The following is a 21,655-nucleotide window of genomic DNA, read 5'->3' as shown; positions in this document are numbered from 1 at the left end:
AGGCCCAGCCCCAGCCTCAGCCTCAGGCCCAGCCCCAGCCTCAGCCTCAGGCCCAGCCCCAGCCTCAGCCTCAGGCCCAGCCCCAGCCTCAGGCCCAGGCCCAGCCCCAGCCTCAGCCTCAGCCTCAGCCCCAGCCCCAGCCTCAGGCCCAGCCACAGCCTCAGGTGCAGCCTCAGGCCCAGCCCCAGCCCCAGCCCCAGCCCCAGCCTCAGGCCCAGGCCCAGCCCCAGCCCCAGCCCCAGCCCCAGCCCCAGCCTCAGGCCCAGTCCCAGCCCCAGCCCCAGCCCCAGCCCCAGCCTCAGGCCCAGCCCCAGCCCCAGCCCCAGCCCCAGCCCCAGCCTCAGGCCCAGTCCCAGCCCCAGCCCCAGCCCCAGCCTCAGGCCCAGCCACAGCCTCAGGCCCAGCCACAGCCTCAGGCCCAGTCCCAGCCTCAGGCCCAGCCCCAGCCTCAGGCCCAGCCACAGCCTCAGGCCCAGCCACAGCCTCAGGCCCAGCCACAGCCTCAGGCCCAGTCCCAGCCTCAGGCCCAGCCCCAGCCTCAGGCCCAGTCCCAGCCTCAGGCCCAGTCCCAGCCTCAGGCCCAGCCACAGCCTCAGGCCCAGCCCCAGCCTCAGGCCCAGCCACAGCCTCAGGCCCAGCCCCAGCCTCAGGCCCAGCCACAGCCTCAGGCCCAGTCCCAGCCTCAGGCCCAGCCCCAGCCTCAGGCCCAGTCCCAGCCTCAGGCCCAGTCCCAGCCTCAGGCCCAGCCACAGCCTCAGGCCCAGCCCCAGCCTCAGGCCCAGCCACAGCCTCAGGCCCAGCCCCAGCCTCAGGCCCAGTCCCAGCCTCAGGCCCAGTCCCAGCCTCAGGCCCAGCCCCAGCCTCAGGCCCAGTCCCAGCCTCAGGCCCAGCCACAGCCTCAGGCCCAGCCCCAGCCTCAGGCCCAGTCCCAGCCTCAGGCCCAGCCCCAGCCTCAGGCCCAGCCTCAGGCACAGTCCCAGCCTCAGGCCCAGCCACAGCCTCAGGCCCAGCCTCAGCCTCAGCCCCAGCCCCAGCCTCAGGCCCAGCCCCAGCCCCAGCCCCAGCCCCAGCCCCAGCCTCAGGCCCAGCCCCAGCCCCAGCCTCAGGCCCAGCCCCAGCCTCAGGCCCAGCCACAGCCTCAGGCCCAGCCCCAGCCTCAGGCCCAGCCACAGCCTCAGGCCCAGCCTCAGCCCCAGCCCCAGCCCCAGCCCCAGCCTCAGGCCCAGCCCCAGCCTCAGGCCCAGCCACAGCCTCAGGCCCAGCCACAGCCTCAGGCCCAGCCACAGCCCCAGGTCCAGCCCCAGCCTCAGGCCCAGCCCCAGCCCCAGCCCCAGCCCCAGCCTCAGGCCCAGCCCCAGCCCCAGCCCCAACCCCAGCCCCAGCCCCAGCCCCAGCCCCAGCCCCAGCCCCAGCCCCAGCCCCAGCCCCAGGCCCAGCCCCAGCCCCAGCCCCAGGCCCAGCCCCAGCCCCAGGCCCAGCCCCAGGCCCCAGCCAGCACTTTGATCTTGGACTCTGCCCTCCCTCTGGAAGAGAATAAACCTCTGTTGGTTTAAGATCCACCCCTGACTCCATAGTCTTTTGTTCTGCAGCCTGTAGACAATATTGCAAGGGGCATGGTGGTCAGTTACCTCTATCCCCTGGTGCATGACCCCACCCCCTGGGCCCATCCATCGTCCTGCCCCTTGGGTCCAGCACCCTCTTTCTTCTTGGCCCATTGCCCTCCCACTTTGAAGGTCAGTAGTACCCTCATGCTTCATCACCCACTTCTTGTCCTTTTTGCCGCCCTACCCCCGTTATCATGGTTGGTTGCCCCATCCTGCCAGTTGGTGGCCTCATTCTAGTTTCTGCCACTGAGGCTCCCATGTTGCCTGAGAGAAAATGGAAAGGTGAGATCTTAAGAACTAACATCAGCCATTCCCAGAAGCCGTTTCCACGGAGACCTTGTTGACCTTGAGGCTGAACTGTGTCGCAAGAAAGGGCAGTAGTCGTGTAGGCTCCACCCCCTGGTGAGTTCTGGAAGCCTGGTATCCTGAAACCTAAGCAAGACACTGAAAGGTTCAGAGACTTTTGTTGAAAGCTCTTGGGGCCCTACAACGTAAAGGCTGCAGTGGCCCAGGGCTTTGCGCATGAAGAGGAGGCGTGGCCAGCCAGAAGAACCCCCTAGCAGCGTTAGGCGGTTTGTAGGCCATGAAGTTTGTATCTCAGAAAATAGTTATGGATAAATTCTCAGCGAGACTGAAAACACCAGCTCCATAAACAGTAAGCTGCAGGAGTGTGGACAAGCTGGGTCCCACTGAGGAGAGCAGAGCTCTCCATGGTACCGTGACGTCAGACTACATTCGACTCCAGTACTCCGCAGGTCTGGGCTGAATGCCCTGAGACTGGGACACACATGGTGACTGGTCCATGTGTCTCTCGTGACTACTGGCCAGTGTTGCTAGGAAGCTGTATGGGAGAGGAACATGGGTAAAACCCCAGCCCAAAAGCACCAGGCCCCACTTGGCGAGAGTAGACATCCATCAATGTCATAGCCTCATGTGGTCCATGAAATTGGGTCATTATGTTGTGAAGGACAGAGGTGATGGACTTAAATGAGTATCCTTAGCTCCTCCCTGTCAGTGCTCTGTGACAGCCCTCCAGTCCCAACACTGACTGCCTTGCTGGTGTGTCTGCCACTATCTCCCCGTCACCGTGGGTCACAAACTACTGAAGTTCAAACTCGGATGACATTCCCAGACTTGAACAGTGCCATGGCCCTTTGCTTTGTAGATACACTGATGACAGGAAGCATGAAGGCTTGTGTAGGCAGCATGGCCACTGGCTACAGGGAGCCCCGTGGCCAGAGCCGTGTGGCCAGGCTCACAGATGTGGTACGGTCTTATGCCCCTTGTCACCATGACAGTCCCTGACATTGCCATAGGCCTCGGGGTAAGGGCATTGTGTCAAGAGTCTGCCCAGATCTAGCCATTCTGCTCCTTTCCCAGGCCCCAACAACTCAGGTCTGTCTACACAGGGAGGATGGCGACACTCATGCAGTCACTCTGGAGACAGCATGAGGCACAGTGGTGGTCCTTGAATCTGAACTGCGGGCCCTGCCAGGCAGAGTGACCTGAGCATCCTGCCCAATGACAAGGAGTGACAGGCCCACACTGGAGGATGCCAACAGACAAGGTGCAAGCCCACACAGTGGCCACCGTCTCTCACACTATTGCTCGCCTACGGTTTTTAATTAGGGCTTTTAATCTTCATAGAGGTGTGTGCATGTGCCTATACATGACTTCAGAGAGCTGAGAAGAGCCTCAGCCTCTGGAGTAACCAAGGCTTCAAGCCTGTGCCTTCAGGACAGCAGCTCTTCTGGTGTGTAGAGTTAAAATAATGCCAGGGTATCGCCGACCAAACATGTACATTTCTCTCCAAGGTGTCCATCTGGGACTTGATACCAAAGGAAAATGCCATGTGTTCCTGGAAGAGTCTATGGTAGTGATAAGAAAGTGGTCATGGCAAAAAAGATTCCCAACAAAGACAGGCCATCTGTGACCCTAAAGCCCATAGGTGTGAGTGAAGAGCCATGCAGCACCAGGCAGTAACCATGACACCTGGGCTGTGTGTGGCACCAGGTCGTGGACATGATACCTGCGCTGTGTGTGGCACCAGGCAGTGGATATGACACCTGGGCTGGGTGTGGCACCAAGCAGTGGACATGACAGCAGGGCTGTGTGTGGCACCAGGTCGTGGACATGACAGCCGGGCTGTGTGTGGCACCAGGCAGTGGACATGACAGCTGGGCTGTGTGTGGCACCAGATAGTGGACATGACAGTTGGGCTGTGTGTGGCACCAGGTCATGGACATGACAGCCAGGCTGTGTGGTGCCTCTGAGGAAAGGCTGCCCATGGGCTCCTTCTACACTCTACTCAAGACCTGCTGGAGCCATGGAGGGAAGAAACAGGGCAGATAGCTTCTGGCCCCGTGAACAAGTCCAGGAAGGAGTGATGCATGATTCCTGAGTTTCCTATGGATCTAGGTGTCTTACTGTGATGCGGGTTTGTAGAGGGTTTATTTATTTCTTCTGAAAATCAAGGGAAATTTTGTATCTTACTGCACATAATGTTCTTAACTCCCTGGAGCATTTTGTTCTCATCCAGGGCATTTGGTGATGCCACTCTGGATGTTGTGGGTGGGAGGTGCATCTGGTAAAAGTCAAGGATGCTGCCAGCAGTCTGCAGTGCCAAGAATGGTGAGACTTAACAGCTCACACTGTCTGCAATGCCCAGGGCGGTGGGACTCACAGCCACACTGTCTGCAGTGCCCAGGGCGGTGGGACTCACAGCCACACTGTCTGCAGTGCCCAGGGCGGTGGGACTCACAGCCACATTGCTACTCTGTGCATAGGCATCAGAGAGTAGGGCCGGTCCCTAACAGGACAGTAACTTCTACCCTCTGCGTCAGCTGTCACCTTCAATAGAAGGAGCAGAGAAGGACTGGGGTGTGTTTTAGCGGCTCAGTCTGAGCTCCAGTCTGAGGCCTCCAGGCCTCAGGCAGCATCAGACTCCAACATTCTACATTACGCTTGTAAGTAAACTGAAAGCTGCTTCAGTTGGTGCCCTGCACACAGTAGGTAGCTTACACAGAAGGTTCAAGCCCAAACTGGCCTTCCAGATAGAGACAATGACAAAACAAACACCCCACCCTGTTCAGGAAGCCTTCCCGTGTGCATCTCAGTGGAATTTCAGCACCTCTCAGGTGGGCAAAGATCAGAGCTAAGTAGCATCAGGCTTCTGGGGCAAGGGCTGTGTTCATCACCCACCTGGGGCCTTTTCAGGGCGAACTCAGGCAAAGATGTGTGTGTAATAGCCCCATGCTCTGTTTGTGAGTGTAGCTATCTGTCTGTTGTTTTATTTTGTGTTTGTTAAATGCCAGTTTATTCTGCCTTAGCTGTTCCTTGGCTACTATGGAAACCAGCTAGATGGCTTCAGACAGAAGCCTAGCTAAATATTTTAAATGTGTATGCTTTCAGACAAGCCAAGTGGACCCTTTCCAGAGTTACCTTAAAAGGAAGTGACAAACGAATGAGCTGTGTAGAGTCCAATGTTCCTGTAGAAGGGAGAGAGGGAAGGCTGGGCTGACGGAGGGAAGGGGGGAAAAGGTGGTGAGGAGGGGCCTAAATATCTAATCACCCTCAGTTAAAAACAGTGCCAGGGCTCAACAGTGGCAGGGGGACCCACATCACTTTTGTTATTGAAATGTGTTGAATCTAGAGCTCTGGGGAAGCCACAAATACCAGAAGACGCAAGACAGAGAAGTGAAAGGCAGCTGTCAGCAGATTTATTTGGGACCATGTCTTATCTCTTCCTATTGCAGTGTGGACTGAGATCACTCCTGATGCCCAGTTAGCAGCCTCAGAATGCTAGGAGTTAAGACAAATTATTTGTGTGACCGGAGTTGGCTCCACTTTTACCTGTGTGTTGGACAGAGCCACCCTGGCCATCCGTGATGCTGTGGGTAGCCAGCGGCATACAGAGCTGTAGGCATTGAGAACGAGAGCACTGTGACAGCAAAGGCTGCTGGGTAAGGGAAAAGAGATGCAAGTAAAGCAGTTGTTGACTGCTGGATGGTGGGAGAGACCAGGGAAGAAAAGGCTTTGAAGATCCCAGAACCTTCCCTTCTGGAATCACCATCTGACTGGGGCCGCAGCTTGAGTTCTCCCACACACAGCCGGATGTGTGTAAAAGTCCACGCCACTACCGTGAGCAAATGACCATCCAGTGAAGGTCTGTGCCTGGTGATGGGACTCAGGGGAAAAGCCCATGCCCTCCTGGCCAGCACGAAAGCTATAGGAAGTCCACATGGGGCCCTGCATTTCCTGTGGTACCCCCTCTGCCGCTGTGCAGCTGTGGGGCAAACACAATTGCCAGGTTAAATGGATAGAGATTTTTTTTTATTATTACTATAATTTTGCCGTGTGTGTGTGTGTGTGTGTGTGTGTGTGTGTGTGTGTGTGTTGGTGCATGCATGCCACTGTGTGCATATGGAGGTCACAGGGAACTTTGTGGAAGGAGTTTTTGCCTTCCATCTAAACCTAGGCTAAGGCTTGGTCTCAGCCCTCTAGGGTTGTGCAGCAAGATGGTTACCCACTGAGCCATCTTGCCCCTTAGACACCCTTTCCGTGGCTATGACTGTGAGCCTCCAGTGTCTTTTCACAGAAAGAAAAGTCTCTGATCTCAGGTCTGTCCCATCAGTCGACTTTTCCCTGCTCATTACAGCTCTATGCACACACCTCCTCCCCCTTTGCCATCTCTGTTTTATTTTAATTTATTGCTCTTGTAATATGGATCAAAGCCAGGGTCCTGTGTGAGCTAGGAAAGCACACTACCGCGGGGTGACATCCTGAGTCCTCTTTTCACTTTTTCTTCTGTGACAGCACTGCACTAACAGCCCAGGCAGCCGATGAGCTCTCAGTCTTTCTTCATCTGCTTAGCAAGAGGCTGAGGCTGCGCACCTGTGCCACAGCTCTCCTCTGCCCTCATCACCGCAGGAGGGGAACCTTGGCTCACGCAAACAAGCATAGGCGAGAGGGCAGATCCCCAGTTTACCACTATCACCGATATTTGATACTTCTTTTCTTCTTTTTTTAAAAAAGATTTATTTATTATTTATACAGTGTTTTCTTTGCATGTACACCTACTCACCAGAAGAGGGCACCAGACCTCATTATAGATGGTTGTTAGCCACCATGTGGTTGCTAGGAATTGAACTTAGGGACCTTTGGAAGAACAGACAGTGCTCTTAACCTCTAAGCATCTCTCCAGCCCAGATACTTCTTTTCTAATGGAATTTCCTGGTCAGAAGAGCTAGAAGGAGAAGATGGGGCCATGAAAGTGTCCCCATTCCCTCTTTGGCCCACACACTCTCTTTACCCTGTGCCCGTGCAAGGGTATCTGTTTATGCAAAGAAGGACCTGGGGCTCCTTATGGAAACCACGAGTCAGCCTTAGGGCTTTACAGGGCTGAGCTGCCAACCACAGACTTTCACAAGGGATCACAACCTTGGGTAATGGAAGCTGATGGCTGCATCTCCTGAGGTGAGGTTGGCAATGTGACACTTTCACTGTGTCCCAGGGCCCCGTTGCGGGTCCCTCAGGAGCTGATGTGGCAGCTTCTATAAGCTGCTTTTATTGAATCAGGAAGACCCAGACTACACCCTTTTCTCACAATTGGGAGGAACGTAAGGTGTTTCAGAATGCTCACCCACACCCGGTGACTGGGGAGCCGGGAAAGCATCACAGTTGCGATGGGTCACCCCATCTCCGAGGTCAGGCCACCCAACTGCCCGGCGATGCAGAGCTGGAAGCTGGGAACCTGGAAGCGATCCTATTTCCTTGCTGCAGAGTGTGACACTGTCTCTGGGCAGCAGTGGGAAATGCTCTGTCCCTCTGGGGACTTTGTAAAAACCTACATCTATACCCAGTGCCTGGCAACCGGTGCTGACCACCCATCCTCCCATGACTGTGGGGGATGGGCAAGGGTGTTCCATTCTCTAGATCTTGTCAGTATCCCTGGGCTCCGCCCCTCCCCCCCCACAAGAGACTCACACCAGCTGCAGGGAACCTACCATGCCAAGTCCAGAGGCCTGGAATGAGGCTCTGCCATCACACGGACATTTACAACATACTGATCAGCATCTACATGTAAAGCAATTTCCACCCACTGAAAACCAGCTCTCTCCCATTGCAAACCAAGATGATAAGGACAGACCCGTACACACCTGGGGCAGGTGTTCAGGAGTGTCTGGTCCCAGGCACGCTGTCACTCACGCTACCCTTTGTGGTCTCGCCTGAGTGTTTTACATTTAAGCCTGTTGACTTGAAAGTCCAAGCTCCTGCCTGGTTCCTCAAAAAAAATGAGCAGACTGGGCAGCAGGGACCCAGAAGAAAACATCGCTCTCCACATTACATTCTAACTCTGAATCTTTATCTTTAAAATAAAATATGGTGAGCGAGGTATGGTGGCACATACCTTTAATCCTAGCCCTTGGGAGGCAGAAACAAAAAGATCACTATGAGTTCGAGGCCAGCCTGGTCTACCTAATAAGCTCCAAGTCAGCTAGCAGTATAGTGAGACCCTGTCTCAAATAAATGAATAAAGAAAGAAAGAAAGAAAGAAAGAAAGAAGAGAAAAGAAGAAGAAAAGGTGCTTATTTTAAACCTGCCCCGGATCAGTGTTGAATTATTCATCCCTGACTTGTGACTGGAGCCTGCAGGGAGCTGACTCAGCTTCCTGCTAACAGGGGCCGGCCCTGCAGTCCTCACTGAGACGTCACAGTGGATCACCCTCCATGGTCCTGCCCTGGGGACAACTCTCCTTCCAGGCCCAGTACACAGGCACGCAGGCAGGAATGTACATGCATGCACACACACACACACTCACAGGCAGGTACACACGCACGCACGCATGGACACACACACATGCATACAGGCAGGAATACACACGCACACACAGGTACACATGTGCATGCACTCGCGCAGCATGTGCGCACACACCACACGCACAGGCAGGTACACACGCATACACACACACACACACATACACACACACACACACACATACAGTATGCAGAACAAGGATGCAGGTTCTACCAGTGGATTCTGCCAGCTCATGAGTGCTCAGGCTGCCACTTGCAGTTAAAAGGCTGATGTCCAGGCAGAGGATACAGCTTAACTGTTAAAGCACTTTCCTTGCAAGCATGAAGACCTGAGGTTAATCATCAGAAATCATATTTTAAAATAAGAAAAAAGACAAGTGTGGTGGGAAAGCACCTGTGATGCTGGCATTTTGGAGGCAAAAGCTGGGGGATCACAAGTTCAAGGCTAGCCTGGGCTACATAAGATCCTAACTCAAGTGAAGAGGAAAAGTGGGGGAAGAGGGAGGAGGAATCAAACAGATTTAGGGCCATGAGGCTGGATGCCAAATAGCCCACATGGTCCTAGGCTGTCCTGGCTCCTATATAACCCACTGCCTCAGTCAGCCCAAAGCACAGGCAGGCCCCAGAACTGGGGATCAAGGGAAAGGCAGAAGGTCTCAGGTGTGGTAAAGTTCCCACAGACTCACCCACGGCAGAGAGGTGGGGCAGGGCTAGCTGTACGGCTCTAGAGCACTGGTTCTCAGCTTCCCTAGTGCTACAAACTTTTAATACAGTTCCTCGTGCTGTGGTGACCCCCAACCATAAATCTATTCCATTGCTACCTCATGGCTGTAACTTTGCTACTGTTATGAACCGTAAAAGTTATCTGATACATGACCCCTGGTGCCTGGGATGCTGCAGGCCAGATTTCTCCTCTTCCATCACCTGGTCACCTTCCATGCAGCTGCCCTAAGGCCCAGCAGCGAGAGACACAGCGAGGCTTTCCTCTTGAAGCTGTGTGTTCAGTCCCCAGCCACAGCCGGTGTGAGTGAGGCTTCAGTTTGGCAGCAGCTGCTGTAAGAAAGCTGAGGCCAGCTGAGAGGGAACAGGAAAATAAGGAGGAATATTGTTAGACAGCAGGCCCAGGGACACTCGAGACACTAGATGCAGAAACCCGGCAAGAAGCAGCCCACAGAGGAGCCTGGGCATATGTCCACGTGTACACACATCTGCCTCTGTGTGTGTGCCAGTTGTGCACACACACGCAGAGTGTCACACAGATATGGACGTCCTCTGAGATGCTTAGCAACCATAGTGAAGCTCACTGCCCCTTTCCCATCACCCAGTCGCCATCACTCAGAAACACAGAGGCGAGAGAGTCAGCCAGCATCCACGGTTATGAAGAATTGCTGAGGGAAGTGGAAACATCGTCCACGTACCCCGTGCCATGTTCTGAAAGGACCCGGATGCTCATATGTCAGGGAGAACACGCCTCTCCCGCCAGGCTGGCCGCTAATTGCCGTCGACGGTTTTTCTCCCAGAGCAGTGGGTGCTTCTTCCAGGAAGAAGCCTGCGCAGGTCTGGCATTGACTTCCACCAGATTTTGTTATTACATTTGTCTCACAGCTTTAAAACAGTAGCAAATATGTGCAATTTATTTAAACAACACTTGGGAAATTAACGCCGTGCAAGCTCTTTCTAAGCAAATGAAGATAAAAAGCCGGGTTTTTAAGCGGATGTGTGAGAGGTGCTTGGCGTTTCCAGTCTGCAATTAGAGGCCTCCGCAGTAGTGGCTACTATTGGAGGGGCACCTCTGAGTGGGGCAGCCTGGCTGGCTGTGCCTCACCACACGCTAGGAGCACTGGGGACAAGCTGGAGTCTCCTCCCAGAGGCTGGCCACCTCAGCAGATGTGCTCTGAATGAGAACAGCCAGTCTACAGGGTCTGGTGGCCTCAGGGTTGAGATTTTAGCTATTCCAGGGGCAGAGACAGGAAGATCACTATTCTAAAGCCTACCTGTGCTGTAGAGTGAGTCTCTATCTTAAAATTTAGAGAGAGAGAGAGAGAGAGAGAGAGAGAGAGAGAGAGAGAGAGAGAGACAGAGACAGAGACAGAGACACAGAGAGAGAGACAGAGAGAGACAGAGAGAGAGAGAGAGAGAGAGAGAGAGAGAGAGAGAGAGAGAGACAGACAGACAGACAGACAGACAGACAGACAGACATGGGGGGGAGAAAGGAGGAGGAGGGGGGAAGAGGAGGAGGAGGACAGAGATCAGGGTTATATCCCTAGCATGCACAAGGCCTAGGTTTGTGCCTAATGCTGGAAAAGTCATCCCTTCCCCTCCAGAACTGAGTACCTGGCACAGGTGAGCCTGGCATCTGGGCTCACGAATATCACATGTGTCTGAAAACCAATGACATCCGTCACCCAAGGGCTCAACACACAGAGATGCCCAGCCAGCCCTGAGCTGGCCAGGCCTGGGGCTAAGGAATGAGCGTCTCTACAAGGTCCTTAGTGCACAGCTGCAGGTGTGGGGCCAGCCTGGAACTCAAGTCCAGTCCTCTCCTGCCCCCAACAGGTTTTTTTCCCTTTATTACTTTATTCTTGTTACATCTCAATGGTTATCCCATCCCTTGTATCCTCCCATTCTTCCCTCCCTCCCATTTTCCCCTTATTCCCCTCCCCTATGACTGTTCCTGAGGGGGATTACCTCCCCCTGTATATGCTCAACAGGTTTTTAAAAGACAGGCTGGGGCAGGGAGACAAGCCTCAGTGGCCACGTCTTTCACAGGAACATGCACCGCTGCCATCCTGCTGACCAGCCGGGGAGAACACAGGCAAAGGGGATACCACTCACAGGATTCAGGGCCTCAGAAGTGAAAATCAGCACTTGGGAGGCTGAGGCAGGGGCATTGCTGTAAGTTCAACTGAGTTCCAAGTCATCTGGGACTAGAAAATGTAAAGGTGTCTGTCTACAAGGCAAGTGCCCAGGCTGCCTGTCCACAGGGCTGACACAGAGGCTGTCTGTCCACAGGGCCAGTGCCCAGGCTGCCTGTCCACAAGGCCAGTGCCCAGGCTGTCTGTCTGTCCACAAGGCTGACACAGAGGCTATCTGTCCATGGGAGGTGGGGGTGGGGTTCAATAATCCACAGAGGAGATGTTCAGGCAGTCATGACTTCACCCATGCCTGGAGCTCAGTAAAAGGAGATTCCGCCATGCCAGTGAGTCAAGACAGGAAACACATCACGCATCCCTTAACCCTGCTCAGTGTGTTACAGAGAACCTCAGTCTGCGCTGGGAACAAACTTGCTTTGGCTTCTCAGTTTTACTCTTATTTGCATTTCTGATTCGTGGAAGATGTAACAGGTTTATAGATAGTCAGCATCTATTGAGGTATTGCCACGGACCAGCTCAGTCGGGGGTGGGTCCTTAGGATCAAGAGTTTTCAAAGCATCGGTGCATAGAGAGAAAGTGGTTGACAAACAGAGACAAAACTCAAGATCCAGTCTGCATCTGAGTGTATTTCGCAGCTAAGCAATCTAAATTTTTATACATACATTTGAAAAGCAGGGGCCGGTGTGGTTACAGTTTCCCACAGAGCGGATTCACCGAAGTCAGTGAGCAATCAGGCATACACAGTACAGGTACAGAATGTAAAGTTACTGTCATATTTTGAATTACAACTTTAAATGAAACAATATAGGTTATGAAACACACAGCAAAGACATCATCACTTTTATGTTGCTGGCTTGATACCAATATGCATGTGCTCCCTTTGTCCAGGTCAGTGTTCCCTCCCTAACGAAACTTGTGCCCAGCACCTGTGTGCCAAGACAGTTTTTTCCTCTAGTTCTCTTTTTAAATATCTGAGTGCCACTATCTGGAGTTGTTTTGTTTTGTTTTGTTTAATACACCTTATTTCTTTGTAAGCCATAATATAACTTATCAACTAATGATTAATTCCTAGTCATGTTTTTTTTAATAAGTGGAAGTGAAGTAGAAATACTCTGACCCTGGACAGTCCCTCCCTGGCTGCAGTCCCATGTTAGGGTTGTCTCACAGCAACGTTCATGCCTGAAAAGTCCTGATTTGCAAGTGAAGTAGAGTTCAGAAGAAAGAATAGATTCCAGCACAATGAGAGAAAAGAACTGCAATTTAATTTTCTCTGACAGAAACATCAGCCCCAGTCCAGGAGGCTCTCCCTTGTGGCGGGGGTGGGAGGGGGTGGGGGTGGGGGTCGTAGCCTCAGGCCTGTGTAGTATTTGTTACACAGACTCCACTGGCCGACTTGCTACATGGTATGAACTATCTGTGCATGTTGTTTTCTTGTTCCGAAAGATATTATTAGTTTGCAAAAGCTCTTTACATAGGGGCTAGTAATCTCTTCTGAGTTTTCTTTTGAATTTAGCACAAAGCCATGAGCTCCACTCTGAGCACCAAAGGAATGTAAAGTAAAATTAAAAAAAAAAAAAAAAGAACTTTGTCCATAGCCCATTAAGGAGCTTCATGGGTTTCCGTCTGTGGTGTCTCCTTCTTCTATCAGATTTTACACCATAAGACGAGACCCTCGCCCTTTCCCAGTGTCCCCTACTTTTCCATACCTGTAGGGGCGAACACAGATCCTCCTAACAGCTCCCTAACCTGGCTTCTCTGACTCTTCACCCTCAGAAAGGGGAGGCAGTGGCCCTGGACGCCTCTCAGCCCCCGAAAGACACACTGCTGCCGTGGCCCCAACATCAGAGCTCCAGCGGGCTGAGGAGGCAGAAACGTGACTGGGTCATCCCGCCCATCAACGTGCCCGAGAACTCACGTGGGCCCTTCCCACAGCAGCTCGTCAGGGTAAGTGGGCCTCGGCTGCTGGAGACATCTCTTCCATAAACCGGAGCCAGGCCAGGTTCAGGGTGTGGGAGGCAATGTCATACAGAACCAAAGCCGATCTGGGAAGGTGCTCTTAATCCAGGCCAACAGGCCTGCTCTGGTCACAGAGACTCCTCTGGGGATTATCTGTGGAAGCCTGTGTGGTTCAGGCTGTGCCCTTTGGCCTCTGGCATCTGTCTGTGATCTGACTGTGTTTTTCCCTGTGGAGCACTTGCACATCTGTGACAATGGTCACCATGATGCTATGCAGGTACACGATCATGGAAAAGCCCCATGAAATTGAGGTTCTCATGGATGGCCGGAGTATGCCGGAGGTGTGTGTTCTCGGGCCTGTTCTGTTCTGTGCTCCTTTCAAAGTAAATCAGGGTTTGTGTTTAGTATGCAGACATCACCAGAGTCCTTTATGTCACTACCATTGGCCCCGGTGGGCTTTCCAGTCTGTCCAAGAGTGACTGCGGGGTCACAGCAGAAACTCTGGCATTGGTTCGTGCAGCACACGCCCAGAGAGGCTCCCTGGCCATGTCCCTGCCTCAGTGCTCACTCTCACCACAGGGGCATGAGGCTTTCCTAAGTGTATACATGCCCTCGTACTGTCCAGCCGGGCTGAGAATTGCCCTGTGAGTCCGAGTTAAGGCCTGAAGGGAGCTATGGAAGATGGAGACCCCACCGTGGGTGGGGGCCTTAGCTCCTGGCTGTTGGCCAACCTGCTGTCCACAATGGCTGGTAAGAAAATGCTGATGTCAGCCCTGTGGTCCTCACGCTGGATACAGCCTCAGCCCTCCCTGGCTGGTGGCTGCAGCTGGTGATGACTTGTGTTGTCATTTGCTGAAGGGTTTTCTCCAAGTCTTTCATTCTTAATATAAATCAATTTGTTCTAAAAGGAATTTCATCCAGCCATGCCTGCTACACTGTATTGTGTGTCACATGGAGGGTGGCTATGAACGTGGTGGCTGCCAACTCAGAGAAAACAACCCAGAACACCCCTGGAGCCTTGATGTGAGCCTAGGAAAGGCCACGGGACCATCAGAGTGTCGTAGAGATGCACCAGGGCACTGTAGGCCCTCCTGAGCATCATCAGATGGTGAGGAGAAAGGGTGAGGGGCTGTTCCACGACCCTGGCTCGCTCTTCTAAGACAGGCCAGTCTCCAAATGTCAAAGGCTCTCTGGGACACAGGTGTGAACTGAGTGGGCCCCAGGCAGCATATGAACGGGGGTGTGGCTGTGTACGCATCAAACCCAATTGTTGGAAGTAACTAGCAAGCAGACTAACAGCTCCTCAATTGAAAACTACCAATCAAATTCATCCCCAGCCTCCAGGAAGGTCATCTCCAAGTCATTCTCGGGAGGAGTGAGTGAGTGAGTGATCAAATGACAGGAGTGTGCTGAGGGCTCTGGTCTGCTCACATCCAAAAGCTGTGTTCAGGACCAGGGATTGGGGAAGGACTCAGGAGCTCTGCAGTATCCCCAAATCCTTGCTTTGTCACACACCCCCATCTATAGAGAGACAGGGGAAACATAACAAGACTATAATAGGCCTTTGTGGGCAGAGCCAGGCCCCAGAAAGTGCTACCTGTATGCCACAGGGTGCCAGGGTAGGGTGGGGTCATTGATGCTGCCTGCTGTCCTCTGCTAGGCCTGGAGGAAAAGGCCCTTGGAATGCTTGAGACCGGCATGGATGTGTCTGTGGTCAGGGATGGCCAGGCAGCGTTGGAGCTGAGGGAATGGCCACTTCTCCCAGCCAGCACAGGCCTGGATCCACTGTCATTAAGTGTCTCAACCTGTGAGGAGAATAAAGGAACCATGTTGCGACTGTATACACAGCAGCCCACCTCATAAAAATGTGTACATATATAGCAGCCCACCCCATACATGCATGCACACATGCATACATAAACATATAGCAACCCGCTTCATATATACACACATGCAGAAGCCTAATTCATACATGCACTCTCACTTCCTATGTACATAGACATAAACAGACACCCACTTTATACATACATGAATAACCCACACACACACAAGCCCATTTCAAACATATATATACACATGCAATGCACAAGCCCACTTTGTTCACAGATGTGCACACCAGCTGCACACACACACACACACACACACACACACATTACACCATTCACACAACCACACCCACATCGTGCTCTCATTTTCTGTTCCTGACTGTTGGAGTGCAGTGACTCTGGGTCTACTCTGTGGTACTTCATCGGCAAGAAGCCCGTGAGCTTCCTGTCGGTGTTCCAGGGCAGTGCTCCAAGAGCTCACATCAGAGCCTGAATGCAGCTTGATGGACGAGCAGCAGCGCTGGCACACTCAGAGGCTCAGCTGGGATTAGCTGCAGTTCCGTGCTCATTAAGGCGTTTCATTCTGATAAAATATGTTAAATGAAAATGTGGGTGGAAGAAGAGGCAGAATGTTCTTCCCAAACCTTGGTTAATTGCAGGCTCTCTCCTTGGAAGGGACAGTGTGTGTCTTCAGAAGTGTTCGCTCTCTACCACACAGGGGATAGATGACTTGTGTGAACAGGGAAGCCTGGCGAGGACAGTGGCTCTCATCAGCTAAGAGGCTGAGCCATGCAGGTGCAGAGTAAGGGCTGAGCCACACGGGTCCACGAGAGCTGAGACACAGGAGTCCGTGGTAAAGCAAGGGCTGAGCCACACAGGCCCATGAGAGCTGAGACACAGCAGTCTGTGGTAAAGCAAGGAAGGGCTGAGCCACACAACCACAGCAAGACATGTGGGGCCACAGTGGAGCGTGACTCTCAGCCACTGGGCTGCTGAGCTGTGCATGGCAATTATGAACGATCTCGTAGGTCCACCATGGGAAGCTAGCCCACAGTCTCAATTCAGTTTTCATGAAGGGTGGCAGCAGCCTCTGGGAAACATTACCCATAAGTCCCAGACATATTTTCTTCTCAGATGGAGGGTGTGTGATTAACAGCCAAGTGCATTCAGGAGCCTGTGTAGATGGCATGGTTGAGAGCTAGTGGCCTCTTTAGGAGACGGAGGGCAGGGAACTATTCATGAGGAGGCATTTGAAGGGCACAGTGTCACAGGTGACACTAGCATCTTCCATACAACACTGGGCTATCAGTAAACAGCCACCAACATCACACACTTTTTGCCACCAAGACCCCAAATCACACAGAGCCCATTGTCAGGAGCCATATAAACCTTTCATCTTTTTGTTTGTTTGGTTGGTTGGTTGGTTTGGTTTTTGGTTTGTTGAGACAAGGTTTCTCTGTGTAGCTCTAGCTGTCCTGGAACTGTAGACCAGGCTGGCCTTGAACTCACAGAGATCTGCCTGCCTCTACCCACCAAGTGCTGAGATTAAAGGCACGCACTGCCGCCACCACCCGGCAACCTTTTTATTCTTTAAATAGGCCAGTTACCTTGGGTATTCATTGCAGCAATGGAAGACTGATTAGCACAGGAGTGGAAGCAACGAACAGCCCCTGAGCCACCCTGGAAAGCTCCAGAGGAACCATAGAAAACACTGGGACACGGTCCCTAGCCCAGAATCCCAGTACTAGCCTGGACAGTGTGAGGCACCCCTTCCCTTTCAGAGATTCAAAGGGAAGAACTGGGAGCTCTCATTCCATGGGGTCCAGGAGCACATCAGCTTTCTGCTCCCCCCTCCTGACTGGGCTCCATGCAGTGCTAAGGGGACGTCAACAAAAGCTTTGAAAGATGCTTGCTACTCTAACATGTTCATGAAGTTTGACTGCTGGCAAGATTCAGGAGAGGATAAAGCAGGACTTGTAGAAAAAGGACCTTTTCCGCAGCTGAATCTAATAAAAACTCAGTTTGTTAACCGGGGAGGTTGTCCACGGCGGCGGCAGCACAAATTGACTGGAGACAAGGAGGGAGGAGAGCAGCATCCTGGAGGACAAGTCATTTAATTTTGGAAACTGATATTTGAGGAGACAGGAAGCCATGCAAATCAGTCCTTGGGGCCCCTGCTAGGAAGTGAGCCCCTAGAAATAGCTGCCACAAGACCACTCTGCAGGGATGGTGCCTGCGGAAGGTGGCAAAGGCGGTGTCTACAGCGGGGAGGTCACAAGCAGCCGTGATGCAGAGGGCATCTGAGCCAGTGCCGACAGCAGCAGTAGCCAACCAGATGGAGGCTGGGGGCTTTCTGCTTTAATGGGGGTAATGTTCAGGTATGTGGGCACACATGTGTGAGTGCATATGCACATGTGCCTGCTTAAAGAATAAAAAGGCAAGAGGGGAGCTGGAGAGACAGCTAAGTGGTCAACACTAGCTGCTCTTGCAGAGGACCTGGGTCCAGTTCCCAGCATCCACACGGAGGTTCGCAATTATCTATAACTCCACTTGCATGGGTCTTTTGGCCTGCATGCACATGATACACATAAACTCACACAGGCAAACAAAGATAGATGATAGATGGAGATAAATAGGTAGATAGATAGATAAATAGATAGATAGATAGATAGATAGATGATAGATAAATAGATAAACAATAAATAGATTTGGTTTTTTCTTTTTTTAATTTATTTATTTATTCACTTTACACCCTGATTGCAGGGCCCCTCCTCACCTCCCAGTTCCCCCCTCCACATATTTGTTTTCTAAAGACAGAAAACAGCATGGAAGGCGTGGTAGGGGCTGACCTGGGGTGGGGCAGGGCTAGGACAAGCGTGAGCAAAGCACACAGAGAGACTCCCCCATGGGAAAGGGATCCAAAGGTGGACTCTAGTTAGTCTGGCACATACAGATCTCTGTGTGTTAGGGAATAGGATGAACTCCCCTTTCTGCCCAAAGCTGGCTCTTTTGTGCTACTGCAGGGGACTGGATAATCTAGACAAAGAAAGGGAAACTGATTGGTTCTCTCAACAGGAAGCCCTCCCTCTGCCCCGCCATAGAAGGTGTGAAAGCCCCAGCTTATAGGTCCCTCCTGCAGGCTTGGACCAAGAAGTAGCCATCTTAAATACTGCAGTCTACTTACAACCTCTTCCTCCTCTCTGTCTGATTCCTCCTCCCTCAGTTCCCTTTGCAATTCCATTGTCCTCAGGAAGCTTGTCTCAGAAGTCACTGAGGCCTGGCACACTGCCTCTAGCCACAGTGGGTGTCAGGCGACCCCAAGCCACAGTAGGTGTCAGGTGACCCCCTAGCCACAGTGGGTGCCAGGTGACCCCCAGCCACAGTGGGTGTCTATCAAGTGCCTCTAGCTTGCTTATTTCCTTGGTTACCAGCAAGCGTGAGCGGCAGCTCTTCTTTAACTTGGGAGGGAGTTCCCGCTGAGCAGACCGCACCCTGTGGGCCACGCCTGAGATGCCCCACTTCTCTGGGCCCAGCAGAGTTTAAGGGATAGGACACCATCAGACCCAACACTGAGGACTTATGAGGTGAGCAGCTGATGACAGGACTGACAGGACCCCCAGGCCAGCAGACATTAGGAAGAAGTTGGTGGCGGCTCCCTTAGGGGTCTCCTGGTTCTGCTCAAGCCATCTGTGTGGCTTAGAGTAACGTGTTCACATGTCTCCTTGGCAAGGGATGGACCTTTGATGGTTTCCTCCACTGCCAACCTAATTAGACTAAGAAACACCCAGCCCCATGGCGAGGCTGTCTGTGAGCATGGTTCCATCGAGGTTCAGCTGAGGAGGAAAGACACGACCTGACTGAGCAGAACCAGCACAACCTGGGATGCTGACTTAAGAAAAAGGGAGAAATTATCCAACACCAACGTTCCCCTTCCCCTTGGCCCTTAGTCCACTAAGATGCCCCACATTCCCCTGGCCTGGCCTTCCCTGCCTTGATGGGCTGTCCCTCCCACACCAGGAGCCAAAATACCCCTCTCTCTCTCCCCTTCAGTCACTTTTTGTCAAGGATGTAGTCGCACAGAGAAAGGTAACCAACACACTAACATGTCTACCGATTACAAGAAAATTCACACGACAGTGTCCTATAGAAGGCAAAAGTGTTGCAGACCCTCAGAGGGAGGAACCAGCCCCGTGTGTTCACGTGGTCCCCCATGTCCTGCCTCAAAGGGTGGATACATCCCTCCTCATTGCAGGGGTCTCTAGAGCAGCAGTTCTTCTCAGCCTGTGTGTCATGACCCCCTCAATGGGGTCACATGTCAGATATCCTACATGTCAGATATTTACATTATAATACCTACCAGTATCAAAATACAGTAAGGAAGTAGCGTCACCGCAACCTGAGGAACTGTAAAAATAAAAAATAAAAAAGGGCCACAGCATTCGGAAGGCTGAGAACCGCTGCTCTAGAGGAAGCCTGGCTGGCAAGGAGGATGGGACATAAGACCACACATCTGGCTGGACCTGCAGTGCAGACGGGACTGTATGATGCAAGTCTCCCCCAGACAGAAACTGCAGGCTCAACCTCTGAGAAGGAATGAGGAGTGAGGCAGAGTGTGTTGGGTTTTCTCCCACACGGAGCTGAACCGTGGCTGTAACTGGCACTCAGCAGGAGAGGGTCACTGCAAGAACGGCTGAAATTGCAATCCCTAGGGGTGCAGCTCAGCCCTGAAGCACACACACCTCCCTGGGGAAAGCGGCATTCCCACACAGTGCACCCTTTCACACCATGTCCCTGGCTCCAGGTGGGAGTCCCTTCCTGGCCTCACGGTGAGGAGAGGAAGATGTGATTCTGAAAGAGCAGACAGGGCAGGACAACCCCGGAGCATCCTTGTGATTTACACAGTGCCCAGGGTCAGCTGTTCCTGTCGAAGCCCAGGGGACACGAAGAAAGGTCTCCCTTCCCAGCCACCCTGCCTGCTGTGACTCCATCAGTCGTATGAAAGGACTAAGTGGGTCTCTGTACGTACTATCTCTTGTCTAAGCAGAAAGGGTTCCCGCTCAACCGCCTTTAGTGGCTCTACAGATACAGCAGAAAGCTCCTTGGGAAATGACAGTCAAATCAAATTGCTGCAAGTGCTCAGATAATTTATTGGAGAATATTCAATTAGAATACATTAATATTTTAGATCCCCATCATCAATTTGCTGTCAGGATTTAAGGCCGTTACTGCGCTGCTGGCTCAGTGGGTGTATTTAGGTGAGGATGGGAGCCTCAAACTGGCTCTGCCATGGCTGGCAGCAGCCAAGAGCCCCAGGGCCCTGGACCAGCTGTGGCCAGGTGTGGTCAGGACGCTGGGGCAGTGAGTCCCTGCTACTCTGGGGGCTTCACTGGGAACAAGGGAAGGAGAATAGTGGGTCTCTACAGGATGTGGTGGCGGCTGGGTGTCCTCAAGGAGATTCAGGTCTCAGGGTCTGGGAAAGCTGAGCAGGAGGTGACTGTCTAATATCATTGCTCTGCTCGGAAAATCGCCACTTAGCCATGGCCTGCAAAGGTCACATGGCAGAGCCAGCTTCGCAGGTATCGTGGCACCCTTCACATTTGGAGTGGGCAAGGGGCCACTGATGGCAGACTGTGACTTGAAGAGATGTCCCCAATCGGAGGTGACAGGTATCAGCCACCCTGCCTCTAGGTGGCCAAGAAGTAGCCCAGCAGGTCTGTTCTCGTTGTTGGCTAGTGACAGAAGGAGGCCTGGCCACACTGTCCAGCTAGACCTGAAGACCAGCTGGCACAGGGGCCCAGCATGGACATGAGGCTCTGTTCAGTCTTGTGCCCAGAGGGACATAACACTCATCACTCACCAAAGAGGGTCCCCTTGCCTGCAGGGCCCCCACTGTGAAGGTGGCAGAGCAAGGTTGGAAGAGGCTTAGGAGTAATGTCCAACAGGGTGGGGCTGTCAGAGGCTCGGCAGAGGGTGGAGCCTGCCCCCTCCCCATGTGCCCTATCTTGGAATCTAATGGGTCTAGCTGCATTTGTATAAAATATAAGACAAATAGCCTGTGGAGTCTGGACCGGCCTCATACACATCTCACTGTCCCCTGGCCCTCATTCTTGTGGAGAAGAAGCAAGTGGTCTCAGGGGAACTCCTCTCACAGTCTCCCAGTGAGGCTGGACAGGGCTCAGGCCCCTCCCACATCAGCACCACCTTCTGGGTCTCACTGCCCTGTCTCTGGTTGGAGGTGGCAGGCCAGCCTAGAACACCTGCAACAGACAGCTTTGTATCAGTCAGGGTTCTCTAAGCTATATTCACACGCACACACACGTGCATACACACGCACATACACACACACACATGCACACACACTCATGCACACACTAAAGGGGCGTTTATTAGATTGGCTCATCAGATTTGCCCAGCGTAGTCCAACAATGGCTGTCTTGCACTGGAAAGACAGAGAACCAGCCATTATTCAGTCCACGAGGCTGGATGTCTCACTCTGGAGGATTCTGGGAGAGCTGCTGGTCTTTAGTCTACTTTGAAACTCTAAAGAAGTTGCTGCAGCAACAGGGTAGATGGTCTTGTTA

General features: G+C 52.9%; 1 protein-coding gene across 1 annotated transcript in view; it reads left to right on the top strand.

Annotated features, from left to right (window-relative positions):
* Positions 1-21,655, top strand: part of CDH4 (cadherin 4) — a 468,514-nt gene that overhangs the window by 352,234 nt on the left and 94,625 nt on the right. Inside the window, exon 4 of the mRNA XM_084777678.1 lies at positions 13,066-13,236. Coding sequence (XP_084633804.1) covers positions 13,066-13,236 — 171 coding nt within the window. The remainder of the gene's footprint in view (positions 1-13,065; positions 13,237-21,655) is intronic.

Source organism: Acomys minous, assembly GCF_964271855.1.
Source record: "Acomys minous genome assembly, chromosome: 3".
Classification (NCBI taxonomy): Eukaryota; Metazoa; Chordata; class Mammalia; order Rodentia; family Muridae; genus Acomys; species Acomys minous.
This window is presented reverse-complemented; position numbering and strand designations above follow the sequence as displayed.